This window comes from Balaenoptera borealis (genome assembly GCF_965194805.1).
Source record: "Balaenoptera borealis genome assembly, chromosome: 2".
In the NCBI taxonomy this organism is placed as follows: Eukaryota; Metazoa; Chordata; class Mammalia; order Artiodactyla; family Balaenopteridae; genus Balaenoptera; species Balaenoptera borealis.
In genome coordinates, this window is record NC_138867.1 from 119,828,585 (window position 1) to 119,850,474 (window position 21,890).

At 44.3% G+C, this 21,890-nt stretch overlaps 2 protein-coding genes across 2 annotated transcripts; both read left to right on the top strand.

The window, feature by feature from the left end:
• On the top strand, positions 1 to 2,160 carry LOC309622658 (protocadherin gamma-B3-like; the record flags this gene model as incomplete). Its single annotated transcript, XM_082378652.1, is given in 2 exon segments — positions 1 to 876; positions 880 to 2,160. Coding segments are annotated over 2 exon segments (2,157 nt in total).
• Positions 2,161 to 12,901: 10,741 nt separating this feature from the next.
• On the top strand, positions 12,902 to 20,515 carry LOC309622654 (protocadherin gamma-B4). The gene has a single exon (XM_082378649.1). It carries the CDS (start codon positions 15,219 to 15,221, stop codon positions 17,628 to 17,630), a length of 2,412 nt encoding a protein of 803 aa, XP_082234775.1. The 5' UTR covers positions 12,902 to 15,218; the 3' UTR covers positions 17,631 to 20,515.
• The last annotated feature ends 1,375 nt before the right edge of the window (positions 20,516 to 21,890 follow it).

The window sequence follows — 21,890 nt, forward strand, 5'->3', positions numbered from 1 at the left end:
ATGTGTGTTCTGGAATTCGAAATGGGCGCTGAAAAGCCTTTGAACTTTTTTCATATAACCGTGGTGATTCAAGATGTCATCGACAACCCACCGACCTTTAGCCGAAGTGTCACTGAGCTGCAAATCAGTGAACTGGCCCTAACTGGAGCCACGTTAGCCCTGGAATCTGCACAAGATTCAGATGTAGGTGTCAATTCCCTGCAGCACTACTACCTCAACCCTGACCCTCATTTCTCTTTGATCCAGAAGGAGAACCCAGACGGCAGTAGGTACCCAGAACTGGTAGTGCAGGCTCCCCTGGACAGAGAAGAGCAGTCCTGCCACCACCTGGTCCTCACGGCTGTGGATGGGGGTGAGCCAGCCAGAAGCTGCACTATGAAGATCAGGGTAGTTGTGGCAGATGCAAATGATAACCCCCCAGTGTTCACCCAGGACATATACAGGGTCAGTGTTCAAGAGAACCTACCCCTGGGTTCCTCAGTGCTAAGAGTGATGGCCACTGACTTGGATGAGGGCATCAATGCTGAGATCACCTACGCTTTTATCAATATTGGTAAGGCAGTGAGACAACTGTTCAAGCTGGACAGTAAAACAGGGGAACTCACCACTGGTGGAGGACTGGACTTTGAAGAGAGAGGGAGCTACACAATTGGGGTGGAAGCAAAGGATGGTGGACGTCACACTGCGCATTGCAAACTACAAATAGATATTTTGAATGAAAATGACAGTGCTCCCAAGATAACCCTGGATTCTGAATCTCAATATATACAAGAAGATGCTGAGCTGGGGGCTGTGGTTGCCTTGATCAAAACACATGATCTAGATTCTGGATTTAATGGGGAAATCTTATGCCAACTAAAAGGAAATTTCCCATTTTAAATAGTTCAAGATAAAAAAAACACATACAAGCTGGTGACAGATAGAGACTTAGATCGAGAGAAGACTCCGGAATACAATGTCACTATCACAGCTACTGACAAGGGCAAGCTGCCCCTCTCCTCTAAAAGAAGTGTCACCTTGAAAGTCGCTGATGTCAAGGACAATGCTCCGATTTTCCACCAGGCCTCCTACATGGTCCACGTGGCAGGAAACAACCCGCCCGGCGCCTCCATCGCCCAAGTTAGAGCTTCAGGCCCAGACTTGGGGCCCAACGGCCACGTCTCCTACTCCATCGTGGCCAGCGACCTGGAGCCGCGCGTGCTGTCGTCCTACGTGTCCGTGAGCGCACAGAGCGGCGTGGTGTTCGCGCAGCGCGCCTTCGACCACGAGCAGCTGCGCGCCTTCGAGCTGACGCTGCAGGCCCGCGACCACGGCTCGCCCGCGCTCAGCGCCAACGTGAGCCTGCGCGTGCTGGTGGGCGACCGCAACGACAACGCGCCCAGGGTGCTGTACCCGGCGCTGGGGCCCGACGGCTCGGCGCTCTTCGACACGGTGCCGCGCGCCGCGCAGCCCGGCTACCTGGTCACCAAGGTGGTGGCGGTGGACGCCGACTCTGGACACAACGCCTGGCTGTCCTACCACGTGCTGCAGGCCAGCGAGCCCGGACTCTTCAGCGTGGGGCTGCGCACGGGCGAGGTGCGCACGGCGCGGGCCTTGGGCGACAGGGACGCGGCCCGCCAGCGCCTGCTGGTTGCTGTGCGCGATGGGGGACAGCCGCCCCTCTCGGCCACCGCCACGCTGCTCCTGGTTTTCGCGGACAGCCTGCAGGAGGCGCTGCCGGACCTCAGTGACCGCCCCGCACCCCCTGACCCCCAGGCTGAGCTGCAGTTTTACCTGGTGGTGGCCTTGGCCTTGATCTCGGTGCTCCTCCTCCTGGCAGTGATTCTGGCGGTTGCCCTGAGTTTGCGACGCTCCTCCAGCCCCGCCACCTGGAGTTGCTTTCAGACCAGTTTTTGCTCCAAAACTGGACCCGGAGTTCTCCCCAACTATGGGGAAGGGACTTTACCATATTCCTACAATCTGTGTGCTGCCACACATTCTTCAAAGACTGAGTTTAAATTTCTCAATATAAAGCCTGAAAATGCTCCACCACAAGATCTGTATAATGAAGCCTCTTGGCTTGAAAGTACCAGTAATGACAATCCCCAAATTACTTGTAATTCAGTCAATTTGCAACAGGTGAGTTACTTCAAAACCTTTTCCTCCCATAAGTATAATTAGGTTTCGATTCACTATTTTAGAGGCCAAAAAGTATACAGGCTAAGTATGCCCTGTTTTTTGTGCGGTTTTTTTTTTTTTGGTGTTTTATTGATTTTTTCTGGACATAGAATGGGGATGGGGAGGCTGTTAGAAATTCTTTGTTCACTAATCTGTGTTGCAGTTGTTCTTTCATGGAATGTCGCTTAGTGATGATCTTGAAATTTCTGTTAATTCTAAAATAATATGTCCTGAAACATTTTAATATGCTAGTATCTCACATTCTCATTGTAGGACCTTATTTATATATAATCTAGACAATTAAGTGGTTTACATAGTTTCAGTGTAGTCAATCCTAAACTATGTTTTATATGTAATATAAATATAAGAATACTTTTTCACTGTAGCCTATATATTTTCACTTCCTTTCCATGTTCTTGAGGGTATACACAAATATTGGCTAAATTAGGGCAGTTCTTAATCTATATGTTGATAAAAATAGGTAATGACTTCTAAAAATGGCAACTCTTGTGACCTAGTGGTGGATTGGTCCCAAACATGTTTGTGGTTGTTGGTACCCTTATTGAAAATGAGACAAATATAAATGATGGTGGAGTGTGGATTTCAAGATTTATAGAAAAGTGTAAACGTATTTGTGTTCTCCAAGGCCATAAGAAGTGTCACAGAAATAAGTGTCATTCCAGGGAACATATAAAAAATTGCAAAATACGCTATTTTATTCTTCCAAATGCTTTTCATTCTTGGGGAGAGAAATATTGAGTGTCATCTATGCAGATTTAGCAGAAATAAGATCCTGTGTATAATGGTTTCCACAGAACCGTGCAGTATTAAGTTAGGACTCTAAGCGTCGCTGTTCACCAACCCGGGTAAGGAAAGCAGTGAGAACTCGAGTTATATCCTCAAAGCACAAAGCACATCTTACACCAAAGCTTTGCAGCTGCGCAACGCTTCGCATCTGATCGCTGCTTGTTTATGGACCTTGACCTCCAATTCTGAGAAGCCCCAAATTGATGCGAACCTGTTCACCCTACTCGTAATCCCCGGGAAGTCCAGAACGAGCCAGTAATGGCGGCTCTGCAAAGGCGCCGGCACTACAGCGTGTTGGTCCTGCTCTTCATGCTCCTGGGGACGCTGTGGGAGGCCGGGGCCGGGCAGATCCATTACTCCATTCCTGAGGAGCTGGACAAAGTCTCTTTCGTGGGCAACATTGCCAAGGATCTCGGGCTGGAGCCCCGGGAGCTGGCAGACCGCGGAGTCCGCATCGTCCCCAGAGGTAGGACGCAGCTTTTCGCTCTGAACCCGCGAAGCGGCAGCTTGGTCACCGCGGGCAGGATAGACCGGGAGGAGCTCTGCGCTCAGAGCGAGCCGTGTCTGGTGAGTTTTAACATCCTTGTTGAGGATAAATTGAATCTTTATCCCGTGGAAGTGGAAATAGTGGACATTAACGACAATGCACCCCGATTCGTAAGGGAAGAATTGGAAGTGAAAATTATCGAAAATGCAGCCTTATCCTCTCGGTTTCCGCTAATGGAGGTCTATGACCCGGATGTGGGAGTGAACTCTCTCCAGGGCCTCAAGCTCAGCGGGAATAGTCACTTCTCAGTGGACGTGCCAAGCGAAGCCGATGGGCCCAAATACCCGGAGCTTGTGCTGGAGCGCGCCCTGGACCGGGAGAGAGAGGCCATTCACCGCCTGGTCCTTACTGCCATGGATGGCGGTGACCCTGTCCGCTCAGGTGTGGCTCGAATTCTGGTTACTGTCCTAGATGCAAATGACAACGCTCCAGTGTTTACTCAGTCTGTGTACCGTGTGAGTGTTCCTGAAAATCTGCCGGTAGGTACGCCAGTGTTGTCGGTAACTGCCAGGGACCAGGATGAAGGAGCCCACGCGGAAGTAACGTATTCTTTCGTGAGGATAACAGAAAAGATCTCAAAGACTTTCTGCTTGAATGTTTTGACTGGAGAAATATCAACTTCTGCAAATCTAGACTATGAAGACTCCAGCTTTTATGAGCTGGATGTTGAAGCCCGGGATCGGCCAGGTCTACAAGACAGAGCCAAAGTCTTAATATCTATCTTGGATGTGAATGACAATGTACCAGAAGTGGTAGTTACATCTGGAAGCAGGTCAGTTGCTGAAAGTACACTGCCAGGCACAGTGATTGTTCTTTTTCAAGTATATGATCGAGACTCTGGACTGAATGGCCTGGTAACATGTTCTATCTCAAGAAGTCTGCCGTTTGAACTGGAAAAATCAGTAGACAATTATTATCGATTAGTGACCAATACAGTTCTAGATCGAGAACAGGTGTCTTTGTACAACATCACTGTGACAGCCACAGACAAAGGAATGCCATCTCTGTCTACAGAAATGCTCATCTCCCTAAATGTGGCAGACATCAACGACAACCCGCCTGCCTTTCCCCACACCTCCTACTCTGTCTACATTCCTGAGAACAACCCCAGAGGTGCCTCCATCTTCTCAGTGACTGCAAACGACCCTGACAGCCATGAGAATGCCCACGTCACCTACTCCCTAGCTGAAGACACCATCCAGGGGGTACCTCTATCCTCCTATATCTCCATCAACTCCGACACTGGCGTACTATATGCATTGCACTCTTTTGACTATGAACAGTTCCGTGACCTGCAATTGAGAGTGATTGCAAGTGACAGTGGGGACCCACCGCTCAGCAGCAACGTGTCTCTGAGCATATTCGTGCTGGACCAGAATGACAACACACCTGAGATTCTGTACCCTGCCCTCCCCACCGACGGTTCTACTGGTGTGGAGCTGGCACCCCGCTCTGCAGAGCCCGGATACCTGGTGACCAAGGTGGTGGCAGTGGACCGAGACTCAGGCCAGAATGCCTGGCTGTCCTACCGCCTGCTCAAGGCCAGCGAGCCAGGGCTCTTCGCGGTGGGGCTGCACATGGGCGAGGTGCGCACAGCGCGGGCCCTGCTGGACAGAGACACGCTCAAGCAGAGCCTGGTGGTGGCAGTCCAGGACCACGGGCAGCCCCCTCTCTCTGCCACCGTCACGCTCACCATAGCTGTGGCTGATAGCATCCCAGATGTCCTGGCTGATCTGGGCAGCTTGGAGGTCCCGCACGCCTCTGATGCTTCAGGCCTCACGTTGTATCTGGTGGTGGCGGTGGCCGTGGTTTCCTGTGTCTTCCTCGCCTTTGTCATTGTGCTGCTGGCGCTCAGGCTGAGGCGCTGGCACACGTCGCGTGTGCTCCGGGCTTCTGGAGGCGGACTGGCAGGCGTACCAGCCTCTCACTTTGTGGGCGTGGACGGGGTGCGGGCTTTCCTGCAGACCTATTCCCACGAGGCCTGGCTCACCGCGGACTCGCGGGGGAGTCACGTGATCTTCCCTCAGCCCAACTACGCGGACACGCTCATCAGCCAGGAGAGCTGTGAGAAAAGCGAGCCTCTTTTGATTCAGGAAGATTTTTGTAAAGAGCAAGACTCCCTTGTTCAGGTGAGGTTATTGCTTTTATTGTTCTTATTCGAACAGGAAAAACTAAAATTCTCTTTGATCAGTGCTTAGTTTTCTTAGTCTTTTGCAGTGAATCATATAGTTTTGAGAAGGTTTTTCTTTTATATCAGTAGAGGTCTATTAAATCTTAGTTTTCTCGAATCTCACCAAAAAAATCGTAATAACGTATGCCCTGAATTTCCTTTACTCCTCTCCTCTTGGCAAGCTCTTTGTGCCTTGGGTTGCTTACATCTCACTTCTTAGTTGTTTTCTTTCTTTTTTTTCTATTATGTGGCATATCTGAAGTTCTTTTTTTAAAAAATTTTAGTTAAGGTATTTTTTAAATACATTTTACTTATTTATTTATTTTTGGCTGTGTTGGGTCTTCGTTTCTGTGCGAGGGCTTTCTGTAGTTGCGGCAAGCGGGGGCCACTCTTCATCACGGTGCGCGGGCCTCTCACTATTGTGGCCTCTCTTGTTGCGGAGCACAGGCTCCAGATGCACAGGCTCAGTAGTTGTGGCTCACGGGCCAGTTGCTCCGTGGCATGTGGGATCTTCCCAGACCAGGGCTCGAACCCGTGTCCCCTGCATTAGCAGGCAGATTCTCAACCACTGCGCCACCAGGGAAGCGCTGAGATGCTTTATTTTTATACTGTGGAAAAAACTGAATCACAGCCTCTATTTAAAAAGATCAAGATCATTTTTTCTCCCAGTGTTAACTAATAGCAAGTGTTTTCTAAAGTGATGGAATTTATGAAATATTTTCCCTCTTTACTACTTAGGAATCAAAAATTATTTTTATAAAAGATAAGAATAATTGATGTGTGTACCAGGAAACATGAATAATATTAGAAGATGTTAGAAGACATGAATGATATTCCTGGAACTATCTGTTATTCTTTTCAGGACAGTCGCAATATCTGTAGTCTTCAAATTAAAGTTTAGGTTAAAAAGACTTGTCTTATCTACCTCACACAAACTCTGGGAAAATAAAATGATTTTATTAAAAATTTTTTCGAAGTATAAAGTAGTATAGTGAACAAGTATTTGTTTACATCACCGTTATTATAATTTTGGGTTGTTAACAAATAAATATAAGCACCTGATGCTGTATGCCTACTACAGTGTTTTTTTCAATCTGTGTGTTTGATAGTATTTAAAAATGAAAATGAATTTTTAAATGTGGTAATTAGTGTCCACTTACAAGATATAGCTCTAAAAATAGAGGACTAGTGAATGCGAGAATGAAGGATTAATAGTATTCAAATAAGAATTTAAATGATTTAGCATATTTAACCCAGATAAAATAAAGCTTTTGTTATGTAGGAACCCTATTCAAATATTTAAGGAAAGAAGGGTTGTCATTTAAAAGAATGATTAATCTAAATCATCATGGCCCAAAGGTGTGAATGAAACTATGGCTTGGTGAGTAGAAAATAGCAAAGTTTTCAGTTAAGTTGTTCTAACAAAATGGATTTCCTAGGAGGTAGGAGGTTCTATTATTGGTGCTTTTCCAAAGGACATTGATTGTCCTGGGATTAATGGCATACAGGAGATAATATTGATATAATTTGGTGAGTTGTTGAACTTCATGATAGCCAAGGTATTTTCCAATCCTGAGCTTAGGATTCTAATATTTGATAACACAATGGCTTTGCCACTTGTGCATCTAAATTTGGTATGCACATGTAAAGTAGACAATTCAGAATATATCTTGAAAATGAGTGAGAACTTCCTTTGTAATCTGAAATTGTCAGTTTTGTAAAGAAAGATAGTACTGAGTTGATATCTTTAAGTTAGCTGCTAAAGGATAATTAATGCATGTTTTTCTAAATCGACATTTACTTTCAGCAATTATTGTAGAATTATTTATTTCAAGATTCCAAGTGTATATGACTAACCAAGAGATTCCAGTCATACACATTTCAAATATAATTTGTTTGGACATTTGTGATATCATTCTTTAATGGTTTAATCACAATTTAATAGAATTCAGGTTTTAAAGAACTTGAATCTTGGATATTGGTCATGGGAATCAGATGGTCTTTTATACAAATATTAAGATTTGTTTCATACACTGTGAGAGTGTAAATGTTATTTTAGTATATTACCAATTCTGGATGATTTAAACTAATCTTTTACCTCCATTGTTAAAAACAAAACTCACTAACTGTTTCATGGTTGGTAGACTGGTTTATTTTATTTCCTTATCTGCTGAGTAACTGGGATACTAGGTAGTTTACTTTATTCTCTTATCTGAATTACCCATGAGCATTTCATTTAAACAAATAAAATATTTCACTGACAGAAAAACTCTTAGATTCTACTCTCACAATAGTTATTCATTCATGTGGATTGAACAAGTGTTAAATCCTGGCAATCATGGACTTTGCTAAGTTGTGACTGAGGCTCTTTGACTTACATGTTATAGATCATTATTTAAAAGATAGGCAATCTGAGATTTTGAGCATATAGTGACTTGGAAGCACCAGGAAAAAAATCTACCAAATTATTGGGCTATTTTATCACTTGTGAAAACCACCCATTCTGATCAAGTGTTTGGAATGGACGTCAAAGGGGAAGAAGTAAAATCTCAGAGAGAATCATTGGAAGTAACCTACATCTTTGCCTGGGAATGAAAACCTAAACAGAACTCCAAACAAATGGTTCTTCAGGAGAAAAAATGTCCCATAAAGAAAGGAGAGAAAGTAAATAACTCACTGTCTGGGAAGACGGATAGACTTTTCATAGAATTTTTTAATGTAAGTAAACAAATGAAGGTCAAGATTCTTCCCAATAACTCAATCAATAATAACATACGCCCTTTAAAAATACAACATTATTTCAATTTTATACAGTAGTTATATTTAAACATCTTGGTGGTCGAGTAGAAATTTTTAATATTTAATTTTATGTTGTAGAGTAACTTTAAAAACTTGATTGTGTCCTTTATCTAAATCTTATTTATTTAGCTCCAAAGAAGGTACCCAGAAGTATTGTTAATCAAGACTTTTTAAAAACAGAATAAGAGACAAATGTGAGATGACGCTATGAATTTTGAAGTATCAGGAAGAAAAAAAATTATGACATTGGGAGCCATAATATATGGACATGAAAGTTTTGTTTGAAAATATCTGCAAGTACTCATGATCTTTAATGACCATATACTTTGCTTACATCAACAAGAAATTCAAGATTGCTACTAAACTAATAGTTTTAAACTCCTGGTTATGTAATTAATCTACAATACTCATATTGGTTCCTTTGAACAACAAAAAAAGTTCTTTTATCTACTTGGTGAAAGCAGATATGATATGAATTATTTTGATAGATTGAAATGGCATTTCATTCAAAGTATTTTCTGTATTTTGAAGTAATGCCATCAGAGACCAGAAATAGATTACTTAGTTAGGAACTTCTCACCAACTGAGCTAAGCTTTTACAGTGTCACTTCTAGTTCTCCCTTCTGGTGCTACTATCTACTCCCCAGAGCTTAAAATAATTTACAAAGCAAAGTTATTTCTTGCCAGGTCTTCATTTCAGAACAGGTCACTCTCTTCTGCAACTATGTGGAAGGAATTTGTTTTATTTCTGCCAGCTGAGAGTAACCTCAGATCCATCAACAATTGAGTTTTACTTCATTAACATCAGTGGAGCAGTGAGTACCTCTAAGGAGCCTCTCAGGACAGTCCTGCATCTATCCTCAAAGGCTGTTTAGAGACCCATCTCTTCTCAACTATAGGGTAGGGTGATTATTTAACTTGCATAATGAAAAGAAACAGTGAAGCCAACACTCATTTCCTTATGAATCCACAGCCAGTAGAATCTGCAAATTTCTGCCTTCTGTACAAAATGAGTTGCTTCTATAGCTGATTGTAGCTGCTTGGCTTGTCACCTCATCTCTAATGGCATTTCTTGAGCATAAAGCATCAGCCAAGGCCAACAATGATTCCCTTTTTTTCTTCTTAGGAGACTCGGAATGAGGGTATTTGTATTCCTACATTGGTTCTACCATTATATAGTCAAGGATAAAACAATTCCCTCTCATTTTTAAAATCATTCAAGTGAAGGTATTGGACTAAACAGTCTCTAAGATTCCACTCAATGAAAAATGTTATTAAATTATCTCTCTATATGTTAAAGAAAAAATGGACTCTCTGCCTTCCATGGTGGTGTCTAGAACATAGTATATGTTCAATATTATTGAATTAACTTAAAAATATATGCTGATATAAACATTTTCTACATAACATCTTTCTTATGTATACACATCTTTTAAAAATAAATCATACTTGTTTTATCTGCAATGACTGATTTTTATCTATGTGCAATAAGGTGTGAGGCAATGTCTAAGAATCATTTCAAAATTGCAATGCAGAACAGAGAATTAAAAACAATCTGGGATTAATAAACATCCATCCATGAACATTGTTGCATTAATTCACAGTTTCTTAAAATTTAATTTTAAATGATATCAGAGATGTATGAATTGAAGAAATATAAATGGGAGAATTTTGAAGGATGAAACAACTTTCTGAAAAATCAGTTATTTTGCTTCAATATGGTGCAGTAACTTAGTAAGGACTCTGAGCGCCGCTGTTCACCAGCCAGGGGAAAAATGGTTCAAAAGATCTGCCAGAACCACTGAGCTTTTACAGCACAAAGAAACGCCAGACTGAGACAAACTCTCTTCCAAGCTGCACTAAACTCAGGCCTCTATACCACTGGATTCTGGGCTCCTTTTCCGAATACAGAGGGCTCCACGCAGACATACTGGCATCCAGAAACACAACAGGAGATAGGCCAGTGTCTAAACATCAGCAGGACAAGAATGGCGACTCGGGAGAGGGGCGGGGACTACAGAGGATTCATCCTGCTCTCCATCCTCCTGGGGACCCAGAGGGAAGTTTCGGCAGGACATATTCTCTACTCCATTCCGGAGGAGACAGACACAGGGTCTTTTGTGGGTAATATCGCCAAGGATCTGGGGTTGGAGCCCTGGGAACTGGAGGAGCGCGGAGTCCGCATCGTCTCCAGAGGTAGGACGCAGCTCTTTGCTCTGAATCCGCGAGGCGGCAGCTTAGTCACCGCAGGCAGGATAGACCGGGAGGAGCTCTGCGCGCAGAGCGTGCGGTGTCTGGTGAACTTTAACATCCTGATGGAAGATAAAATGAATCTTTACCCTATAGAAGTGGAAATAATGGATGTTAATGACAACGCTCCTAAATTCCTGACGGAAGAAATGAATGTGAAAATAATGGAGAATACAGCTCCTGGGGTGCGATTTCCTTTAAATGAGGCTAGGGATCCGGATGTGGGCACGAACTCTCTCCAGAGCTACAATCTCAACCCCAATCGCTACTTCTCCCTGGTTGTGCAAACTGGAGAGGATGGAACTAAATATCCAGAATTAGTGCTGGAGCGGGTGCTGGACCGGGAGGAAGTGACAGCTCACCACCTCCTCCTCACAGCCTCTGACGGCGGTGATCCACCCCGATCCGGAACCGCCCGCGTCCAAGTAACAGTGGTGGACGTGAATGATCATGCGCCAGTCTTCTCTTTGCCCCAGTACCAAGTAACTGTCCCTGAGAACGTGCCAGTGGGCACAAGACTACTCACTGTAAATGCTATCGACCTGGATGAGGGAGTCAATGGGGAAGTGACATACTCTTTTAGGAAAATAACTCCAAAAATTCTACAGATATTCCAGCTGAACTCCCACACAGGAGAATTATCAACTTTAGATGGCCTAGATTATGAAGATTCTGGCTACTATGAAATGGAAGTTCAAGCTCAGGATGGTCCTGGTAGAATGACAAGGGCTAAAGTACTGATCACAATTTTAGATGTGAATGACAATGCCCCGGAAATGACTGTAACATCTGTAAGCAGCTCAGTCCCTGAAGACACTCCTCCTGGAACAGTAATTGCTCTTTTCTACCTTCAAGACCGAGATTCTGGGAAAAATGGCCAGGTGACCTGCACTATTTCAGAAAATCTGCCTTTTAAATTAGAAAGATCAATAGACAATTATTATAGATTGGTGACAGCAAAAAACCTAGACCGGGAAAAATTCTCTGTATATAACATCACACTGAAAGCCACAGATGGTGGAAGCCCGCCCTTGTCCACAGAAACTCACATCTCCATGAATGTGGCAGACACCAACGACAACCCACCTGCCTTCCCCCACTCCTCCTACTCCATCTTTGTGCCTGAGAACAACCCCAGAGGCACCTCCATCTTCTCTGTGACTGCACATGACCCTGACAGCAATGAAAACGCCCGTGTCACATACTCCGTATCTGAAGATACTCTGCAGGGGCCATCTGTATCCTCCTATGTTTCCATCAACTCCAATACTGGTGTCCTATATGCATTGCACTCCTTCGACTATGAGCAGTTTCATGACCTGCAATTGAGAGTGACTGCAAGTGACAGCAGGGACCCACCACTCAGCAGCAATGTGTCTCTGAGCATATTCGTGCTGGACCAGAATGACAACACACCTGAGATTCTGTACCCTGCCCTCCCCACCGACGGTTCCACTGGTGTGGAGCTGGCACCTCGCTCTGCAGAGCCCGGATACCTGGTGACCAAGGTGGTGGCTGTGGACAGAGACTCAGGCCAGAATGCCTGGCTGTCCTACCGCCTGCTCAAGGCCAGCGAGCCGGGACTCTTCGCGGTGGGGCTGCACACGGGCGAGGTGCGCACAGCGCGAGCCCTGCTGGACAGAGACGCGCTTAAGCAGAGCCTGGTGGTGGCAGTCCAGGACCACGGGCAGCCCCCTCTCTCTGCCACTGTCACACTCACGGTGGCTGTGGCTGACAGCATCCCAGATGTGCTGGCCGACCTGGGTAGTCTCGAGCACTCCGCCGACTCTGGCGACTCCGGCCTCACGCTGTACCTGGTGATGGCTGTGGCTGTGGTGTCCTGTGTCTTTCTTGCCTTTGTCGTCGTTCTACTGGCCCTCAGACTGCGGCGCTGGCACATGTCGCGATTGCTCCAGGCTTCAGGAGGCGGGTTGGAGGGAGTGCCTGCCTCTCATGTTGTGGGCATGGACGGGGTGCGGGCTTTCCTGCAGACCTATTCCCACGAGGTCTCGCTCACCGCGGACTCACGGAGGAGTCAAGTCATCTTCCCGCAGCCCAACTACGCGGACACGCTCGTCAGCCAGGAGAGCTGTGAGAATAAGGATCCCTTGTTAACATCCATAGATTTTCATGAATGTAAGGATAAAACCCAAAGTGTTCAGGTGAGTTCAGTCATTCATTTATCTTTATATTCTTCGAAGAACTATATTTTGTGTAAATTTCTTTATTGTTTTACGAAATAAGTGATTTGAAGATGGATTTTTAAAAAAACCTTTCAAGTGGTAAAGCAAGATTAATCGTTTATTTCAGAGGTGATTCTTTAACATGGAACGCTTATTGACATAGGTTTTGGCATCATATTTATAGTGAAAACATATCGACAAGATTGTGAATAAGTGGATAATCGCATTTTTATACCTTCTACTTATGTACCACATGGTGTTCTTACTTCATGTATTTTATAAATGAGAATGAATTGTTAAGTCTTTCTCATTGCATGAGGTTCGTAAGAAAGTACACCTCCATTTTCTCAGGACTCTCTTTAGATCAGATCTATAAAAGGCTCTTGAAAAAATTTTCAGTCTGAAGACTTTTTTTCTGTGCCTTGCTTCTGCTTCCATGTAACTCCCCTTGGCGGCCTTGAAAACTTCCGTGGCTTTTGACCTATTTAAACCATAATTGTCTGTTAAAGTCAGGTCCTGGTAGAAGGTTAGATTGATGCCCAGAGAATGAAATGTGTGTGTGTCAGGCTTCACTGAGATCTTTATCAATGACAGACATGGAGTCTGATACCACACTAAAGGTCATTGTCCAAAACCAATAAAATGTGACATCAAAATGCCATTCAAGTGTTATAAGTAACATTTGTGAAATAGGCCATTGCATGTTTTTACCCCAAATTCTAATGTGCTGTGTTAGTGATGCAGTCATTCAAAGTGTGTATGTGGGCTCTATAAGTGGGAGATTTGGGATGCTGGCTTTATGAAACAACCATCTCATACACTCAAGTCCTAGACCAGTAGTGAATTTTACTTATTGGGTCTGCTGAAAAATTCAGTTAGAAGTAATCTAGTCTGCAATTAACTACTTCTATACTTGTTATATAACATTTTAGTATAACTCAATACATCAGTTGATTAGTATCAGGAAGTAGTTGATGACAAGGTAATCTTGTTTACCGGGACCTTTTGAGTATTAGGTAAGAGCACATTTTTTCTAGCATAATGTTGTGTTAGGTGGTGTTTTGCATATAAAGGTCTGTGCAGTCCTGTAGGAGTATATTTCATACATTCTGCAGTGTTCAGATGTACGATCACTTGGGGGAGAGGATAATGTTACTGACACTCTATGAGGCAGAAATGTGGCTATCAGGTATTTTGAAAAAGAACCCCCCAACCAAATTTATTAGATCATTAAAAATATTTTTAAACAAAGGGGAGAAATCATCGCTAACTTCAGTGAGCTATTGCAAATAAACTTTCTAGGGACTATTTCCTTCAACTGTCATTACGGGATGTGATAAGTACAGAAGTGGGAACAAGTGCCTCAGTACATAGACCATGCTTAGTGAGTTTGTGTTGCAAAGCAAAATATATTATTCCCCTGGTGGTTTTGAAGATTCATGTTGCATTTTGTACCCAGGAAAATAATCGTGCAATGGGAAGGAGAGGGATAGGCTCTTTTCTAAAAGGCTGCATCATTTCTTTAAGTGAGATATTGGAAGTTAAAATCAAGTAATGTTACTATAAAGAAATCACTGAAACTATTTTGGAAGAAGAGAGGTAGGTATAAATTGTGCCCTTTTAAAAGACAATTTCAGCATTACTGTTGCTCTCTGGAAAAACTGAAATGAATTAGGTACTAAAAAGGTAAGGAAAAATAAGGGAAAACGCGACGAGGAAAAAAAAGATAAAACCTTATCCAATATATTGATAATTAATAAGTATTCACAATTACTATGCTCTGAGATCGTTTAGGCCAAGTCTGTGTTATAGTTATCATTCTATTACTAGTGCGGATTTGAAAGTCGGGGAATAATTATGTCAGTATATAGATGTTTATATATCAAACCTACCTGATTTACCTAAAAACCTGGAAAGTTGGGATAATGACGTTTCTAATAGTACAAATTAAACGTTATTAAATATACAGACATCTAAAAAAGGTTTTTCAGCTGGACACACGGTTATAATTATTTTAGCTGTTTAAACGTTAGCAGCGGGGGCTGCAGTTTCCTAGTGCGGACTCTGGGCGCCGCTGTTGGCCAAAGTGGAGAGCTTGGTGCTGGCGACCTCGCGCAGACGCAGCGCACTTTCCCATCTCAGACTCGCTAGCCTTTCCACCGCTTCCTCCTCTGGAGAAGAAGAAACCCTGCCTGACCCCCCACGCCGGAATAAAGCTGTTCGGAGCTCCGGACAACTGCAGCACAGAGATTGTTTGTAATCCGGCGTCTCCAAGCCGGTGAGCAAACTGAGGGGAGCAAGAGGGATGGGGAGCGGAGCTGGGGAGAGGGGCTGGGCTGAGAGGCGGCCAGTGCTCTTTCCGTTCCTGCTGTCTTTGTTCTGCCTGGCGCTCTCTGAGCAGATCCGCTACAGGATTCCCGAGGAGATGCCAGAGGGCTCGGTGGTGGGGAACCTCGCCAAGGACCTGAGACTCAGTGTCCACGAGTTACCGACTCGAAAACTGCGGGTCAGTTCGGAGAAGCCTTACTTCACTGTGAGCGCAGAGAGCGGGGAGTTACTTGTTAGCAGCAGGCTAGACCGGGAGCAGATATGCGGGAAGAAGCCAGCTTGTGCTCTAGAATTTGAGGCTGTTGCTGAAAATCCATTGAACTTTTATCATGTGAATGTGGAGATCGAGGATGTTAATGACCACACACCAAAATTCACGCAAAATTCCTTTGAGCTACAAATAAGTGAGTCCACAAAGCCTGGGGCACGATTTATTTTAGGATCTGCCCATGATGCAGATATTGGTACCAACTCACTACAGAATTACCAGCTCAGTCCTGATGATCATTTCTCACTTGTGATTAAAGAGAAATTAGATGGCTGTAAATACCCTGAGCTGGTACTGAAGACACCTTTAGACAGGGAAGAGCAGATATCCTACCACTTGACCTTGATGGCCTTGGATTTCGGGGATCCACCCCTAAGCAGTACTGCACAGATACAAGTCCTAGTGACTGATGCCAACGATAACCCTCCAGTATTCAGCCAAGAACTATACAGGGTGGAGCTTCCAGAAAACGTGCTCCCAGGCACCACTGTGCTTCGAGTGATGGCCACCGACCAAGATGAGGGTGTCAATGCCGAGATCACCTTCTCTTTCACTGAAGCAGGCCAGATTACCCAGTTTGACCTGAATTCTAATACTGGGGAAATTACTATTCTAAATGCGTTAGATTTTGAGGAAGTCAAAGAATATTCCATAGTTTTGGAAGCAAAGGATGGTGGAGGAATGATTGCCCAGTGTACCGTGGAGATAGAAGTCCTAGACATAAATGACAATGTCCCAGAAGTGATATTCCAGTCTCTACCAGATCTTATTATGGAGGACACCAAGCTGGGAACACACATTGCTTTGCTCAAAATCCGTGACAAGGATTCCGGACACAATGGAGAAGTTATTTGTAAATTAGAAGGCGATGTTCCATTTAAGATACTCACTACTTCAAGAAACACGTATAAATTAGTGACAGATGGAGTTCTAGACCGCGAGCAGATCCCTGAGTATAACATCACCATCACAGCCACTGACAGAGGCAAGCCGCCCTTCTCCTCCAGCTCAAGCATCACCCTGCACATCGGTGATGTAAACGACAACATGCCAGTTTTCGAACGGGCTTCCTACGTGGTCCACGTAGCAGAGAACAACCCTCCTGGCACCTCCATCACTCAAGTCCGTGCGCTGGATCCTGACCTGGGACCCAACGGCCACGTCTCCTACTCCATCGTGGCCAGCGACCTGGAGCCGCGCGCGCTGTCGTCCTACGTGTCCGTGAGCGCGCAGAGCGGCGTGGTGTTCGCGCAGCGCGCCTTCGACCACGAGCAGCTGCGCGCCTTCGAGCTGACGCTGCAGGCCCGCGACCACGGCTCGCCCGCGCTCAGCGCCAACGTGAGCCTGCGCGTGCTGGTGGGCGACCGCAACGACAACGCGCCCAGGGTGCTGTACCCGGCGCTGGGGCCCGACGGCTCGGCGCTCTTCGACACGGTGCCGCGCGCCGCGCAGCCCGGCTACCTGGTCACCAAGGTGGTGGCGGTGGACGCCGACTCTGGACACAACGCCTGGCTGTCCTACCACGTGCTGCAGGCCAGCGAGCCCGGACTCTTCAGCGTGGGGCTGCGCACGGGCGAGGTGCGCACGGCGCGGGCCTTGGGCGACAGGGACGCGGCCCGCCAGCGCCTGCTGGTTGCTGTGCGCGATGGGGGACAGCCGCCCCTCTCGGCCACCGCCACGCTGCTCCTGGTTTTCGCGGACAGCCTGCAGGAGGCGCTGCCGGACCTCAGTGACCACTCTGAGCCCACTGACCCCCAGGCTGAGCTGCAGTTTTACCTGGTGGTGGCCTTGGCCTTGATCTCGGTGCTCTTCCTCCTGGCAGTGATTTTGGCGGTCGCCCTGCACCTTCGACGCTCCTCCAGCCCCACTGCCTGGGGCTGCTTTCAGCCTGGTGTCTGTGTCAAGTCTGGACCCGTGGTTCCCCCCAACTACAGTGAAGGAACCTTACCTTATTCCTACAATCTGTGCGTTGCCCATACTGGAAAGACAGAGTTTAATTTTCTAAAATGTAATGAGCAGTTGAGTTCAGGACAAGACATACTTTGTGGTGATTCATCTGGGGCCTTATTTCCACTTTGTAATTCCAGTGAGTCAACCTCCCATCAGGTGAGTTTCCTGTAAGTATAACCTGCTTCTTATGGTCTAGACAGTTCTCCATATTCACAAGAAAATACAGGCGTATCTCTGTTTTATTTCGTTTTGCTTTATTGCGCTTCACAGATACTGGGTCTTTGTTTTTTGGTTGTTGTTGTTGTTTTGCACGTTGAAGGTTTGTGGCAAGCCTGGGTCAAGCAACTCTATTGACACCATTTGTCCAACAGCATTTGCTTACTTCATGTCTTTGTGTCACAATTTGTGTCACAATATTTTAAATCTTAAAATATTTCAAACTTTTTCATTATAGTTGTCATGGCGATCTATATTCAGTGATCTATTTTTAAAATTTATTTGTTATTTATTTTTGGCTGTGTTGGGTCTTCGTTTCTGTGTGAGGGCTTTCTCTAGTTGCGGCAAGCGGGGTCCACTCTTTTTTTGGGGGGGCGGGGCCACTCTTCATCGCGATGCGCGGGCCTCTCTTGTTGTGGAGCACAGGCTCCAGACGCGCAGGTTCAGTAGTTGTGGCTCACGGGCCTAGTTGCTCCGCGGCATGTGGGATCTTCCCAGACCAGGGCTTGAACCCGTGTCCCCTGCATTGGCAGGCAGATTCTCAACCACTGCGCCACCAGGGAAGCCCATCAGTGATCTTTGATATGACTATTGCAAAAAGATTATGTTCGACTCACTGAAGGCTCCAATGATGGTTAGCACTTTTTAGCAATAAAGTATTTTAAATTAAGGAATGTACATTTTTTTTAGATATAATGCTATTGCACACTTAAAACATAACTTTTATATGCACTGGGAAACCAAAAAATTTCTGTGACCCGCTTTACTGTGCTATTCCCTTTATTGTAGTGGTCTGGAACCAAACTCAAAATATTACCAATGTATGCCTAGATACAATTTTTCGATCCAAACATTGTCTTAAGAGTGTAGTAGCCAGTCAAAAAGCTGTCATACCATTCTTCCAGGGAGGTTGAATTCGGAGCAATTATGTGTCCTTTAGTGGTGTCTTACCAGGCTCAGATTTACAAAGCAGTGAAGTTGTGGTTTTATCTACAAGGGAAACATTAGGCAATGTTATAGGGTCTCCTGTAAAGCTACTGAGATTTTTCCCTAAATTTTTCTTCCACAGCTTAATATATGGTGTTTTTTTTTCAGCTTGGACATACTGTAAATGTAAAAGTAGGCAGTCATATAAATAAATCTTTAAAGAAAAAATATAAGCTAAAATTAGGTATTTTTCTTAATTGATTTAACTATTATGGTTTCCATACTAATCTGATATTTTGTTTTCTATATTTACTTCTCTTTTGTTTCAAAAACTCCTAGAATACCGTCTCTTAACCTGTATTTTTATGTAGATGGGCCTACTGTAATTGTATTCATTGTACTGTGTGTGTGTGTGTGTGTGTGTGTGTGTAAAATCATTTTATTTATCAGTAGATTCACTATGTTCACCAGAAGATAAAAGCATGTTCTCCTTACTTGCCGTATAGGTTTTTCAGGATTAATCTGTATTGATGCTCATTCTATAGGCTTCCTCTATCAAAGAAAACACAATGTTTTGGCTTCTATTATTCCTCTCACACACACTTCTATGTAATTTTTAAAATGTCTTCTTTTTTGCAGCCCTAAACTAATATAGCTAGAGGTCTTCTAGTCATTCTACTATCTCTAGGAGAAAAATAGCATGTTGAATTCTTCAAATTTTAGACAAGACTGACAGTCTCATGTGCATACAAGTACATACACAAGATGATAATACATTGTATCGGGCCTTTGCTAGATTTCCCTTAGCAACTGCTTCAGTTAATGGCCACTGTACAAACTGCTGAAGAAAAGAGACATTTATTCTTGCACTGGCACTTTTTGACTCCTTAGTGATAATTTTGTGGTTCTTTTGATCAAAGTTCTAGTTAAGGTAAAGTTACCTTTAGATTATATGTATACCTTTAAAAGTTAACTAAGTCAGCTTTAAAATGTAATCATCTCTCATTGGCAGAAGAATAGGATGGAAATTTGCTTTTCATTGTATATTCATCTGTATCTTTCAAGTATTTTCTATTCAAATAGAAAATATATAAAATTTAAATAATCTCTGATAAAACTTGAAAGTAAAAGCACATATCCTGGTAAAACATCACAATATTAATTTGAAAACATTATTAATGTGTAATTAAAATGCCATTTTAAAAAGAATATTAAAAGGCAACAACTCTACAGAAAGCTTACTATAAATATTAATTTGTTTAAACCAAATAAAACAACTTCTGGGTCAGTCATCTCCAATAGGTGTATTTTAGTCTAAAAATGAATTAATTTCCAGTGATAACTGTAATTCTTATTTGATAATAGATATTGAAGATATTAACAATAAATCTTAGAGCATAATAAGAAATAAAATTTTATTTTTAAAAGAGTAAATATATTCCAGAAATTTGAGTAATTTAATATGACACTAACCCCAAAATCTGATCATTTAATAATATTTTGTAAGACTTTAACCCTACTTCATCCCACACTTCTTGGCAATTACTTTTAAAATATGAATTCAGAGATAAATTATTCCAAACTATAAAAAGCAAGTAGTAATTTTTCCCTAAGTAATGTAGCACGCAATATTACAAATCTAAGTGAGTGCAGTAACTGCCTAGGACTCTAAGCGCCGCTGTTCACCTACTTGGAGATAAATGTAACCAAAAACCATCCGGATACTCTGGGCTCCCACCTCACAAAGACCCGCAGATCTCACAAACCAACTGCAGGACTGCAGCAAAATTCCGCCCCTAAATTTGGGAAACTCCAGCTTTCCATAAGATGATCTGCAAAGCTGCAGCAACAAGGTAAAGAAGACATATATGCCCAGTGAAGATTCTGAGTGGATTCCTTAGTGAAAGAATAATGGCCACTCCAAAGAATTACCGAGGACGCGGCGAGCTGGTACTGCTGTGCGCGCTCCTGGGCACGCTGGGGGAGATCGGGAGAGGACAGATCCGCTACTCCGTGCCTGAAGAGAGCGACAAAGGATCCTTCGTGGGGAACATCTCCAAGGACCTGGGGCTGGAGTCACAAGAGCTGGCGCAGCACGGAGTCCACATCGTCTCCAGAGGTAGGACGCAGCTCTTTGCTTTGAACCCGCGAAGCGGCAGCTTAGTCACCGCGGGCAGGATAGACCGGGAGGAGCTCTGCGCTCAGAGCGCGCGGTGTCTTGTAAATATTAACATCCTGGTTGAGGATAAAGGGAAACTTTGGGGAATAGAAATAGAAATCACTGATATCAACGATAATAACCCGAAATTCCAGGTCGAAAATCTGGAAGTAAAAATTAACGAAATTGCTTTGCCCGGAACACGTTATCCACTCCCAGAGGCTGTTGACCCCGATGTGGGCTTGAATTCCCTGCAGAGCTATCAGCTCAGCCCCAATCACCACTTCTCCCTGGACGTGCAAACTGGGGACGATGGAACTATAAGCCCAGAGCTGGTGCTGGAGCGCGCCCTGGACCGCGAGGAGGACGCTGCTCACCATCTGGTCCTCGTCGCCTCCGATGGCGGCGAACCGCGTCGCTCCAGCACAGTGCACATCCGAGTGACAGTGTTGGATACAAACGACAATGCCCCGGTTTTTGCTCAACCGGTTTACCGAGTGAAAGTCCCAGAGAACGTGCCCCCGGGCACCCGGCTGCTTACTGTAAGCGCTAGCGACCCGGATGAGGGAACCAATGGAGAAGTGGCTTATAAATTCTGGAAAATTAGTGAAAAACAATCTCCGTTATTCCAGCTTAATGGAAATACTGGCGAAATATCAACAGCAAAGAGTTTAGATTATGAAGAATGTGCATTTTATGACATGGAAATACAGGCTGAAGATGTGGGGGCACTTCTGGGACGGACCAAAGTGCTCATTTCAGTGGAAGATGTCAATGATAATAGACCCGAAGTGACCATTACATCTTTGTTTAGCCCAGTCTTGGAAAATACTCTTCCTGGGACAGTAATTGCCTTCTTGAATGTGCATGACCGAGACTCTGGGAAGAATGGTCAAGTTGTCTGTTACACACATGATAACTTACCTTTTCAATTAGAAAAATCAATAGATAATTATTATAGATTGGTGATATGGGAATATTTGGACCGAGAAAAGATCTCTATGTATAATATAACAGTGATGGCCTCAGATCTAGGAACCCCACCTCTATCTACTGAAATTCATATTGCCCTGCACGTGGCAGACACCAACGACAACCCACCCATTTTCCCTCATGCCTCCTACTCAGCC